This window comes from Triticum urartu, chromosome 3, assembly GCF_003073215.2.
Source record: "Triticum urartu cultivar G1812 chromosome 3, Tu2.1, whole genome shotgun sequence".
In the NCBI taxonomy this organism is placed as follows: domain Eukaryota; kingdom Viridiplantae; phylum Streptophyta; class Magnoliopsida; order Poales; family Poaceae; genus Triticum; species Triticum urartu.
The window spans coordinates 644,309,532-644,322,702 of NC_053024.1; the positions used below are offsets into that span (position 1 = coordinate 644,309,532).

Below are 13,171 nucleotides of genomic sequence, written 5' to 3' on the forward strand. Positions count from 1 at the left end.
CATGACCGAGACTCACTACTGGTCAATAACCAATAGCGGAACCTGGATGCTCATATTGGTTCCTACATATTCTACGAAGATCTTTATCGGTCAAACCGCATAACAACATACGTTGTTCCCTTTGTCATCGATATGTTACTTGCCCGAGATTCGATCGTCGGTGTCTCAATACCTAGTTCAATCTCGTTACTAGCAAGTCTCTTTACTCGTTCCGTAATGCATCATCCCGCAACTAACTCATTAGTCACATTGCTTGCAAGGCTTATAGTGATGTGCATTACCGAGAGGGCCTAGAGATACCTCTCCGACAATCAGAGTGACAAATCCTAATCTCGATCTATGCCAACTCAATAAACACCACCAGAGACACCTGTAGAGCATCTTTATAATCACCCAGTTATGTTGTGATGTTTGATGGCACACAAGGTATTCCTGCAGTATTCGGGAGTTGCATAATCTCATAGTCATAGGAACATGTATAAGTCATGAAGAAAGTAATAGCAATAAACTAAACGATCATAGTGCTAAGCTAAAGGATGGGTCTTGTCCATCACATCATTCTCTAATGACGTGATCCCGTTCATCAAATGACAACAAATGTCTATGGCTAGGAAACTCAACCATCTTTGATTAACGAGCTAGTCTAGTAGAGGCATACTAGGGACACTCTGTTTGTCTATGTATTCACACATGTACTAAGTTTCCAGTTAATACAATTCTAGCATGAATAATAAACATTTACATGATATAAGGAAATATAAATAACAACTTTATTATTGCCTCTAGGGCATATTTCCTTCATATACAAGAACCAATCCGAGTCCACATATACCATCGCCATATACAACCACCAATCCGAGTCCACATATACCATCGCCATATACCACCACCAATCCGATTCTAGATATACCATCGCCATATACAACCACCAGTCCGAGTTCCACCAGATTCATCTCCGTCACTAGTCCTAGTCCGAGTCCAGTATTTATTACTCTGTTGTCGATTTCCAGATCACGCGATACCCCGAGTCGTGCCAGAGTAGGACTCCCGAAATTCCGTGCTACCCCTAGTAGAAAAATAGTTCCAGTAAAAAAATAAGTCTGGAAAATTCTGGCTAGGCAGTTTTTAGACCATTTGTAGACTTTTTTTGAAAAAATTGTTGTGGAGCAAAAAAGAGAGGAAAAAGAAGTACAAAAAAAGTGAAAAAAAATCCAGAGAGTGCTCCTCCCTTGTTTACGTGCCGTGCCATGATTTTGTTCGTGTTCTAGGCTCGCGTCTCTAGTACGGTCTAGCCTAGGACCAGCACAGTACCATCATTGAGCGTTTATTCAACTTTGCATCTCTGAATTGATTATTGCTGACCCTTTTTGCTACCATATTATAAACCTACCCAACTCCACATAAATCTACATCGTGCGTTTGACTCTCCCTGGCAATCGCTCTATCCAAGATTTTGAGAGTTTTGACTACAACGGTTGCCGATCACCACTTGCTGCTTGGTAAGAACTGGTAAGTTTTTGAGATTCGCCTTGACGGATTTGTGACACACCACCACCACTTCCTGGTAGTCTGTAGGATCATATTCTTGTGTGTTTCTATTGCTACTAACCATGGCAGGATCACAAGCCGATGAGATTGACTGGGAGAACATGACGAACAAAGATTTACATGATAAGTTTCAGCAAATGATGAGTGGACAGGTGGAAGATGTGCTAAACAGATTTGAAGAGGCCATGGAGAAGATAGATGGCATTGAGAAGGCATTCAAAACAAAGCTCGATAACAAGTGTAATGAATTGCTGACGCGTCTTCCACAACCACTGCCCGCTACACCTGTCGCACCTTTACAACATCAACAACAACATCGTCTTCCAAATCAAGTGGGACGAGCACAACGTGTTCCCCTTGAGCCTGGTCAAACTTCTGGTGCCGCTGTACCTACTATTGATGCTTATGTAGCTCCTGCTTCTACTACAGAGGTGGAGGACCATTACGAGGATGAGGTTGATCAAAATCATAACTACGTGCAACCACCAGCACCACCACCACCAGGTCATCCTCATGCATATCATCGCAACGGTAGGGCTGCACCACCTGAGGTACGAGATCATGACCATCTTCGTAAACTGAATTTGAATATTCCACCATTTGAGGGTAGATATGTTCCTGATATATATCTTACTTGGGAGTTAGAAACTGAACAACATTTTTACATGTTTACAATATCCCGAGGAGAGACGTGTTCCTGCAGCTGTTTATGCTTTCACTAGTTTTGCATGTGTTTGGTGGTCTGAACATTATAGATTATATCCTATTCCAGCTACTTGGGTTACTTTGAAAAATGCTATGCGTACTCGCTGGGTTCCACCATATTATCAACGTGAATTTCTTCAAAAATTGCAGCGTTTGAGACAAGGAAAAAATTCTGTAGAAGAATATTATCAGGAATTACAAACTGGTATGATTAGATGTGGTATTGTTGAGGATAATGAAGCTAGGCTTGCACGTTTTATGGGTGGATTAAATAAAGAGATTCAGACCATTCTAGAGTATAAGGAATATAATAATATCACTCATTTATTCCATCTTGCTTGCAAAGCTGAACATGAAGTGCATGATCGACATGCATTGGTGTGAACTAACTTTTCTGCAGGTCGACCTTCATCATGGAAACTGCGTGCATCCTCTACTTCCACACGTTCTGCTGCACTGGCCCTTCCGTCAGCTACCACCGCCAACCATGATACAAGAAAGGAGGCACAACCACCACTATCTGCCAAGAGCACACCTTCTAGGCCTGCACAGAGCTCTTCTTCATCCATGGCATCAACAGGGCAAACACATGATATTATTTGTCATCGTTGCAAGGGTGGAGGTCATTATGAGAGACAATGCCCATCTAAGCGTGTGATGATTGTTATTGAGGATGGTGGGTATGAGTCCGCTAGTGACTATGATGAGGAGACTTTGGCTCTTATTACAAGTGAAGAACGCGGTGGAGATGATTCTGATCATGAGATGCAATACATGGCTGCTGAAGATGCTGACAGGTATGAATGTTTAGTTGCTCAAAGTGTTTTGAGTGTGCAGGTTACACAAGCTGAGAAAAATCAGAAGCATAATTTGTTCCATACAAAGGGAGTTGTGAAGGAACGTTCTGTTCGTGTCATCATAGATGGAGGGAGCTGCAACAACTTGGCTAGCATGGATATGTTGGAGAAGCTATCTCTCACAACAAGACCACACCCACATCCTTACTACATCCAATGGTTCAACAACGGCGACAAGGTTATGGTAATATGTACTGTTCGTGTGCATTTTAGTATCTCTACATATGCTGATTATGTTGATTGTGATGTGGCACCTATGCAAGCATGTTCCTTATTACTTGGTAGACCATGGCAATTTGATACAAATTCTGTACACCATGGTAGAAACAATCAGTATACTCTTGTTCATAAGGACAAAAATATTACTTTGCTTCCTATGACTCCTGATTCCATTTTGAAAGATGATATTAATAGAGCTAATAAAGCAAAACAGGAGAAAAATAAGAGTGAAAATCAGATTGTGGCAAAAGAATTTGAGCAACAAATGAAGCCTAATAATAAACCATCTACTGTTGCTTCTGAAATTAAATTCAAAAGTGCATGTTTACTTCCAACCAAATCTGATATTGATGATCTAGATTTCAGCAAATCTATTTGTAATGCTTTTGTGTGCAAAGAGGCATTATTTTCTTTTGAGGATGTACCTTCCTCTTTGCCTCCTGCTGTCACTAACATTTTGTAGGAGTTTGCTGACGTCTTTCCACAAGACGTGCCACCGAGATTACCACCTATTCAAGGGATTGAGCATCAGATTGACTTAATTCCTGGTGCTTCGCTGCCTAACCATGCGCCATACCGTGCCAATCTAGAGGAGACGAAGGAGATTATGCGTCAAGTACAGGAGCTGCTCAACAAAGGTTATATACGCGAATCTCTTAGTCCTTGTCCATTGAGTGGCTCTACAATATTCTCCAAAGTTGATTTGCGTAGTGGATACTATCAAATTTGTATGAAATTGGGAGATGAATGCAAAACAACATTTAAAACTAAGTTTGGATTATGTGAGTGGTTAGTCATGCCTTTTGGGTTAACTAATGCACCTAGTACTTTCATTGGACGATTTGTGGTAGTCTATTTTGATGATATAATGATTTATAACAGATGTTTGGAGGAACATTTGGAACATTTACATGCTGTTTTTATTGCTCTACGTGATGCACGTTTGTTTGGTAACCTTGGGAAGTGCACCTTCTGCACCGACCGAGTATCTTTTCTTGGTTATGTTGTTACTCCACAGGGAATTGAAGTTGATAAAGCCAAGATTGAAGCTATTGAGAGTTGGCCGCAGCCCAAAACGGTCACACAAGTGAGAAGTTTTCTTGGTCTCGCTGGTTTCTATAGGCGTTTTGTGTGAGATTTCAGCACCATTGCTGCACCTCTCAATGAGCTTACAAAGAAGGATGTGCCTTTTGTTTGGGGTACCGCACAGGAAGAAGCCTTCACGGTATTGAAAGATAAGTTGACACATGCTCCTTTATTCCAACTTCCTGATTTTAATAAGACTTTTGAGCTTGAATGTGATGCTAGTGGAATTGGATTAGGAGGTGTGTTATTACAAGATGGCAAACCTGTTTCATACTTTTCTGAAAAATTGAGTGGGCCTAGTCTGAATTATTCTACTTATGATGAAGAATTATATGCTCTTGTTCGGACTTTAGAAACATGGTAACATTATTTATGGCCCAAGGAATTTGTTATACATTCTGATCATGAATCTTTGAAACATATTAAAAGTCAAGCTAAACTGAATCGTAGACATGCTAAATGGGTTGAATTTATTGAGACTTTCCCTTATGTCATTAAACACAAGAAGGGTAAAGAAAATGTTATTGCTGATGCTTTGTCTCGTCGTTATACTATGCTTTCACAACTTGACTTTAAAATATTTGGTTTGGAGATGATCAAAGATCAATATGTGCATGATGCTGATTTTAAAGATGTATTGCAGAATTGTAAGGAAGGAGAACTTGGAACAAGTTCGTTGTTGATGATGGATTTGTGTTTCGTGCTAACAGGCTATGCATTCCAGCTAGCTCTGTTCGTCTTTTGTTGTTGCAGGAGGTGCATGGAGGAGGATTAATGGGACACTTTGGCGTGAAGAAGACGGAGGATGTACTTGCTACACATTTCTTTTGGCCAAAGATGAGATGGGATGTTGAGTGTTTTTTTGCTCGCTGCACTACATGTCAAAAAGCTAAGTTACGACTCAATCCTTATGGTTTATATATGCCTTTGCCTGTACCTAGTGTTCTTTGGGAGGATATATCTATAGACTTTGTTTTAGGTTTACCTCGAACAAAGAAGGGGAGGGATAGCATATTTGTTGTCGTGGATAGGTTCTCGAAAATGGCACACTTTATACCATGTCATAAAAGCGATGATGCTGTTAATGTTGCTAATTTGATCTTTCGTGAAATTATTCGCTTGCATGGTGTGCCAAATACTATTGTTTCAGATCGTGATACTAAATTTCTTAGCCACTTTTGGAGATGTTTATGGGCTAAGTTGGGGACTAAACTACTTTTTAGTACTACTTGTCACCCCCAAACTGATGGACAAACTGAAGTAGTCAATAGAACATTGTCTACTATGCTTAGGGCTGTTTTGAAGAATAATAAGAAAATGTGGGAAGAATGCTTGCCTCATATTGAATTTGCTTATAATCGTTCATTGCATTCTACTACTAAGATGTGCCCTTTTGAAATTGTGTATGGTTTCCTACCTCGTGCACCTATTGATTTGTTGCCTCTTTCATCTTCGGAGAAGGTTAATTTTGATGCTAAAGAACGTGCTGAATTGATTTTAAAAATGCATGAGTTAACTAAGGAAAACATTGAGCGTATGAATGCTAAATATAAACTTGCTGGAGATAAGGGTAGAAAACATGTTGTGTTTGCACCTGGAGATCTTGTTTGGTTACATTTGCGCAAGGATAGATTTCCTAATTTGCGCAAATCAAAGCTAATGCCACGTGATGATGGTCCTTTTAAGGTGTTAGAGAAAATAAATGATAATGCATATAAACTTGAGCTACCTGCAGATTTTGGGTTAGTCCCACTTTTAGCATTGCAAATTTGAAGCCTTATTTGGGTGAGGAAGATGAGCTTTCGTCGAGGACGACTTCATTTCAAGAAGGGGAGGATGATGAGGACATCAATACCATTGTTACACCCACAGCCCCTGCTGCTATACATACTGGACCAATTACTAGAGCTCGCGCACGCCAATTGAATTATCAGGTACTTTCATTTCTTGGTAACGATTCTAATGCTCATGAGAATATGATGCTGCCTAAATTGGATACATTTGTTTTGCTTACAAATGAAGGGCCTAGCTTGGACAAGAAAGATGAACCTTGGAGCAAGTTCAAGCATGGAGATGAGGGCATGCGCAAGGGGATAAAGAACGGAGTTACAAGTGATGATTTCAGGACTTTGAAGCCACCATAAGGAGTGCCTGAAGCCTTGGACGAAATATACAAGATGTCACTTCATAAATTTCGTCCAGAGGCTATTCTAGGTGCTGCGTCACCTTATTATTGGGCCAGGCCCATGTATTTTCGAAATACTTAAGTATAGGCTGTTTTTAGAGTCCGTATGTGTGGGGAAACAAGAGTTAGAGTTGGTTTCGGACCCCCTCCTCCAAGGGCCATGAAATTCCCCCTCTCTCCTCCATATATACAGCCCTTAGGGCATCGTTTAGATTTTGAGTTTTGTTTAGACTAAAAGTTCGCCATAGCTGCAACTTCGCGTCCTTCGTTTGTGTCCAACGACCAGACCAAGACGTCACAGAACCCCACCTTCATTAATAAAGCTTTCCTCTTTTATTCGCAATATCCAGATTGCAATCTCAGTTTCTTGCTTGTTCTTCGTTTGCTCGCAGGAAATAGACCCTCGTGGTCAGGTCGATCGTGCTCCGGCGTGGTCAATAACCCTTGGAAGATGGTTTAGCGATTGCTAAGGCGCGACGTCTTCGCACGTTCGTAGTCGGATCGTCAAAGTCGACTCCCACGAAAAACGATATCTATCTCATCGAAACATCGGGACACCTTTGTCTCTATCAAGTGGTTCATCTCCCCTGGGAACCCCCCTTTCCAGTGGGCCGACAAGGCATGGCACCGATATTTGTTAACGAGGTTCACCGAACTCGGCTACATCCCCGGGGCATGACTACATGCACTCCTCCTCATGACACTGTCACAATACTGCACACCGGCCACCCGGGTGCTGACACATCGCCGGCTCCCTCTTCCGCGTTTGTGCTATTATGTTGGCATAAGTTACATCATGTGTCTACCCTTTCATTATATAAGAGGCCTAGGATACAAGTGTCCAATTAGAACACGACTCTATATCCTATGTAAACACAATACAACTCATAGTTCAACTGTAGCCTATGTGGTACATTATATTCGACACAGTTCCAACAACAACTGCAACATCAAGTGGAATGCCAAGAATGCTGCCTTCTCCGACGACGGCCATGGCCTGACCATGTCCCTAAAGAGCAACTCCCTCCGGCTGCTTGCTGCAGACGAAGCAGCAGTTCATCTACGACAGCGTCTCCACCCGCGTCAAGCTCATCCTGGGAAACTCAGTCACAGTGAACTCTTTCTAACATAGAGATCAAAATTCCTTCTTATTGAATGGATGAATTCATTAGGGATGCGCATGTTGCAGAAATATTCCTTGAACTCGACATTTAATTAAGTATACACACCATCCAGTTTCCCATCTTAGCTCATTTATGTTTCATTCCATCGTCTATGTCTCACCGACGAGTGTGCAATATTGTATGCACCCAATCAAAAGTAAAGAGCTCAATTGTGCTGACAAAGACTCGTTCAAGAAACAATCAATTGATGTGATAATTGAACAAGCCGGCAACAAGCACTTGTTGACAGAAAGCCATGATAGTACGTTTTACCATCAGGAAAATAAAACATGACAGTAAAATACCAATAGCCAAAAGCCCCAGGAACCCGGTGCCACGTACGTTAGTGTATTTCCCCTTTGAGATGGAACAACCGACAAGATAATAAAACATTACGGTAGAAACCTTAAGGAAAAAGGTAAACCTTATGCTGGCAACCTCTAAGAGAAATGTAACCCCCGAGAATGTACTACTCACTAGACAAACAGAAAACCTGACGGTGTACACTGTCAGGAAATGTCAATAAGGTTCCTTGCGGATGTTACCTTTAGGGAAATAAGAAACCAAAAATTACGGTTTTTATTATAAAGATTATTCTCAGTATTGTATGGTACATTTTACTCTCAAATCACAACTAAATCACTACATCCAATACTCCATGAAATTCATTTCCATATGCATTCATCAATGCACAAGTAGACCAGTTAAAATACAAGTTCATCATAACAAAAGATATCACTGATGCTAATATCAAAGGCATCACCAAAATTCATCACATTTGCTAGAAATTCTTTCATTATGGCAACATACTCCAAAAGGATTGAATTTGCTGCCACGAGACATAACCATACATGTCATTTAGGTAGACACACCTTTCTCGTTGTCTTGATTGGCATGGTTACCACACCTGCCAACATGGATATTTTCCCAACCATCATTGACAATACCACTCGGACTAGCCACATGAGAAGAACTAGTCTTAGGCTACAACATAATTAGGAAAAACATTAACTTTCAGTTTTTTAACATAACAAAAAATTCATAATTGCGAGTAGCCAAACAAAAAAAATCAATATGTGGCAATAATATTCATTAATTATAGACATACAAAATAACTATGTCGTCATGCGAACACACTAGAAGTAACAATTAATTTCCAAACACATCACATAAACAAATATGCAATTAGCTATCTCTCCAAGTACTAGCTAATCCTAAAAATAAAATGGCACAATTGTAAAATGCTTAGACTATCGAATGCGGTTGACCGTTTAGAATGTCTCCAAGGCTGTACCGTAGCAGGCGGTTCCCTAAACAAAACTACTTACAATGCTTTACATTTCGGTGCGCTCCATCTAATGAGAATACTCTCATTCGAAATGGTTTTGCAATTCAGAACCGCCTCCCATTCTTATTTAGGGTTGGCATTTTAATTATTGTTTGCAGCCAGCCCTGCAATTAAAATTCCTAAATAACACTTTCACACACACATTCTCATTCACCACAAAAAACCATTGCATCTCATAATACATTCATATATGTTCAATATGTCAAAGCGACATATACAAAAGTTTTGTAGACTTCACATCCAACATATGAAACACGGTTCTAAAATCCAAAGATTTATATTCCCCTTATCGTAGTCTACCTATCTTGCCTTTTCATTTCGTCTTTTCGCTCGAGTAGTCTACTCATCTTAACTTTTCATGTTGTCTTTTCGGACCAATCACCGCCCGATATCTTCTTTGCCGGAAAACCGCCTCTTGACTAGATTTAAGGACAGCCTCAAGTAGTTATTAGAGACGGTTTTGCTACTTTAACCACATGCATGAGTTTCACGAGGATGATTAACTGCCTCGGTTAGGCTATTAGAGGTGGCTGAAATGTTTTGGGTGAAAACCGCTTCCCTACGTGGAACGCCTCTAATGCCCATTTATGTACTACTAGTGTCTTTCCCTTCTTGGCTCACAGTTGGCGCACTCCCTCATCTCATTTCATCGACAGGTGTGCAGTTTGGCATGCAACCAAGCGGAAGTACGAAACACCGTTGTGCTGAGCACTAACTATGTCGTCAAATCTAGACGCTCTCAATGCAAGCAATCCATATGATAATTGAACAAACCGACAACAAGCACTAGGTAGCTGCAACCTGAAGAGAGAATAATAAGACATGCATGGCGCAAACTAACCCAGCTTACATACTACACTACGTGCGCAGCAGACACTTTTGCATTTGACTGAAAATAATGAGCACAGATCCGCAACGCAGAGAGGATTATATAAAGCCCTTGTGCACCTCTGCATTTTCATCAAGTCTTCTTGACATACACTTCCTACACCACCAAAAACTAAGCTAGTGCCAACTACGAAGTAGGAGAAGATGGAGAGCTCAAGGAGGGCCCTCCTCCTGGTGGCGATGGCGGCGACGGTCATCGGCCTCGCGAGTGCCAGTTTCCGTGACAACTGTGACATCAAGTGGAACCCCGAGAACGCGGCCTTCTCCGATGACGGCCACGGCCTGACCATGTCCCTAAAGAGCAACTCCTCCGGCTGCTTGCTGCAGACGAAGAAGCAGTTCATCTACGGCAGCGTCTCCACCCTCATCAAGCTCGTCCCGGGGAACTCCGCCGGCACCGTCACCACATACTACGTACGTATCCTATTCCTATACTATTCCTATAGTATACTTATTAGTTATTACCAATGAGCTTGTACTGCGATACTGACCGTATGTGCACCATTTCATTGATTGTAAATTACCAGACATCGTCCGTGGGGGCCGACCATGACGAGATCGACTTCGAGTTCCTGGGGAACGAGACCGGGCAGCCCTACACGCTGCACACCAACGTGTTCGCCGACGGCGTGGGCAAGAAGGAGATGCAGTTCGTGCCCTGGTTCGACCCCACCGCCGACTTCCATGCCTACACCATCTCCTGGACGCCCTGCATGATCGTCTGGTACGTCGACGACGTCCCCATCCGGGTGTTCCGCAACTACCGGGACAAGGGCATTGCGTACCCGATCAAGCGTCCCATGTTCGGCTACTCCAGCATCTGGTCGGCGGAGGACTGGGCCACGCAGGGCGGCCGCGTCAAGGCCGACTGGTCCAAGGCACCCTTCGTCGCCGGCTACCGCGACATGGTCCTCGACGTCTGCCCCTGCGACGGAGCCGACTCCTGCGTCTACGGCTGCGCCGGGGCGTTCAGCCACGGCGGGCGGCAGCAGAACTGTGCTGGCCTCACCGACCAGCAGCGGGCCAAGATGCAGGAGGTGCAGAAGTCTCACAGGATCTACGACTACTGCGTGGACTACAGGGACAACAAGAAGCCCGGCCCCGAGTGCAGCCTGCCGCAGTACTGATCGACCCATGCATATCCAGCTGCAGTCTGATCGTGGTCGTGGCACGCACCAAGCGGCAATGGTTGGCCGGCCGATCTATCTACCACGTCGCATACACGACCCATTGATTCCATTGGGACTTCATTTATTTATTTATTTTTGACACAGATATTTTTGTTTTCTCAAGATTTTTCATTCTTGTTGCTCCGCAGATTTTTTTCCCACTCCAAATTTTGTTCAATGCTTACCCGATTAAGTAATCATGATCGATCTTTTTTGAGTGGATCACATAAGGCATGATTGGTTGCATGCACGAACCAACGAGCCAGGCCCACTTAAGAATCAGGTAAGGCCCTTCACTATATAGGCCAAAAGTGGGGCCAAATATACTTTTGGTTCATTTGGCACCGATGCCCTCCATTGCCCAGCCGGTGCCATACTATTTTTTCAGGGAACCGGAGCAAGTTGGTGCACCGATGCCCACTTCTAGCATTGCAATAAAATATGTTAAACTGTGAAGGATCAACGGGATGAGAGAGAGGAGGACTAGAGAATTCGTACGAAGGATTGAGGGAAAGCTGGCTTGCTCCATTTTTTATGTATACATGTGGTCCCACTTTTTTATGGGCGGCAAAGGCACATAGTGTGACCGGTGCCATAGAAATTTCTCAGAGCATCGATGCCCAATCTGTAATATTTTAATGTACCGGGCACCAATCACATAGTGGAAGGCCTAAGGTTACCCACAACCACAACACAGCATGACTACAATAATCTATTGTTCTATGACAAATTTACTATGATAATTTTGGCCTAAATCCCGCGGTGGCACTAAACTTTTCATCTCGATCAAAAGAAAGTTTACCATGCCCAATAGGGTGGTGCTTTTTCATGACCAAAGGAGGGTTACCACCAAAAACATCACATATAAGGAAGATGCATAATTACTTAAAATATGAAATTATTTCGAATTTACAGATCCTATCTGAGGTACATGTACCTTTTTCTATAGAGAGAGGTACATGTAGTTCAAATTTGAATAATATCTAGTAATTAACTCGACACTCATTTAAGACCTAAATAATCGCAAATGATTTAAAAAAATGCTACCTTTGATATGAACACTACAATAGTATGTTCCATGTACAAAACATTTGGAATACCGCAAACAAATATTTTTGTAAGGTCCTATACAAGGTACCTTATCTTGTTATTTCAGAAATAGAAAAATACATAACAAGATGGAACATAAAGGAAGGAAAATCTAATGGGCCAAAACACATCTCTTCTCTCTCCTTTTCCTTTTTCTTTCATTTCCCTTTACCACCAAATGGGCCAAACCCATGTTTACTTTCCCTTCTTCTTCCCTTTTTTCCCTTCTATTTTCGACGACAGGGTCATGGCCCAATAAGACAACTGAGGCCAGCCCAAACTACTACTCTCCAGTTTTGTTCTTTGCATATTTCTTTTTTCATAAAAATATATATTGAAGTGGCCAAGTTAGTATTGCAATTCTTTATACCAAATTCATGAGAACCACCAAATATACGAATAATATATGGAAATATTCATAATTTCCCAAGTATCTATTGATGGCATTTCCATGCAGGTTAATAGTAAGATTTAATTTGTTCTTAATAAATAATTGTAATTCAAGATTCCAATTTTTTGTAAATTGTGTGAAATTACAAAGATGTATACAATCCAAGTTTAGTGATATGGTGCCATGCCAATTTTAATATATTTTAAAGGTGGTTTTATGACGCCATGCCAATTTTAATATATTTGTACCACATTTAAATTTTATAGAAAAACTAACAAGTGAATGTAAATGTTTCGTTTTTGAACTATATCTGTTCAATATCCTCAAATTGATTTAATGCATAAATAATAAGAAATGATTTCAGAAAATTGGTTAACTTTGACATGAACAATGCATTCCAGTATGTTCCATCTAGAAATGTTGTTTAGTACTTAGGTTATAAATATTTGGAAGGTATATACTTGTGCACACTAGTGTTAAAGAATATTGTAGTCCAAACTATAAGTGAAATGGTGAAGACTTT

General features: G+C 41.4%; 1 protein-coding gene across 1 annotated transcript; it reads left to right on the forward strand.

The window, feature by feature from the left end:
* The first annotated feature begins 10,095 nt into the window (after positions 1-10,095).
* On the forward strand, positions 10,096-11,377 carry LOC125548960 (probable xyloglucan endotransglucosylase/hydrolase protein 12). Its single transcript, XM_048712470.1, has 2 exons — positions 10,096-10,413; positions 10,527-11,377. The coding sequence occupies exons 1-2, from the start codon at positions 10,144-10,146 to the stop codon at positions 11,124-11,126; spliced, it is 870 nt and encodes a 289-aa protein (XP_048568427.1). The 5' UTR covers positions 10,096-10,143; the 3' UTR covers positions 11,127-11,377.
* Positions 11,378-13,171: the final 1,794 nt, after the last annotated feature.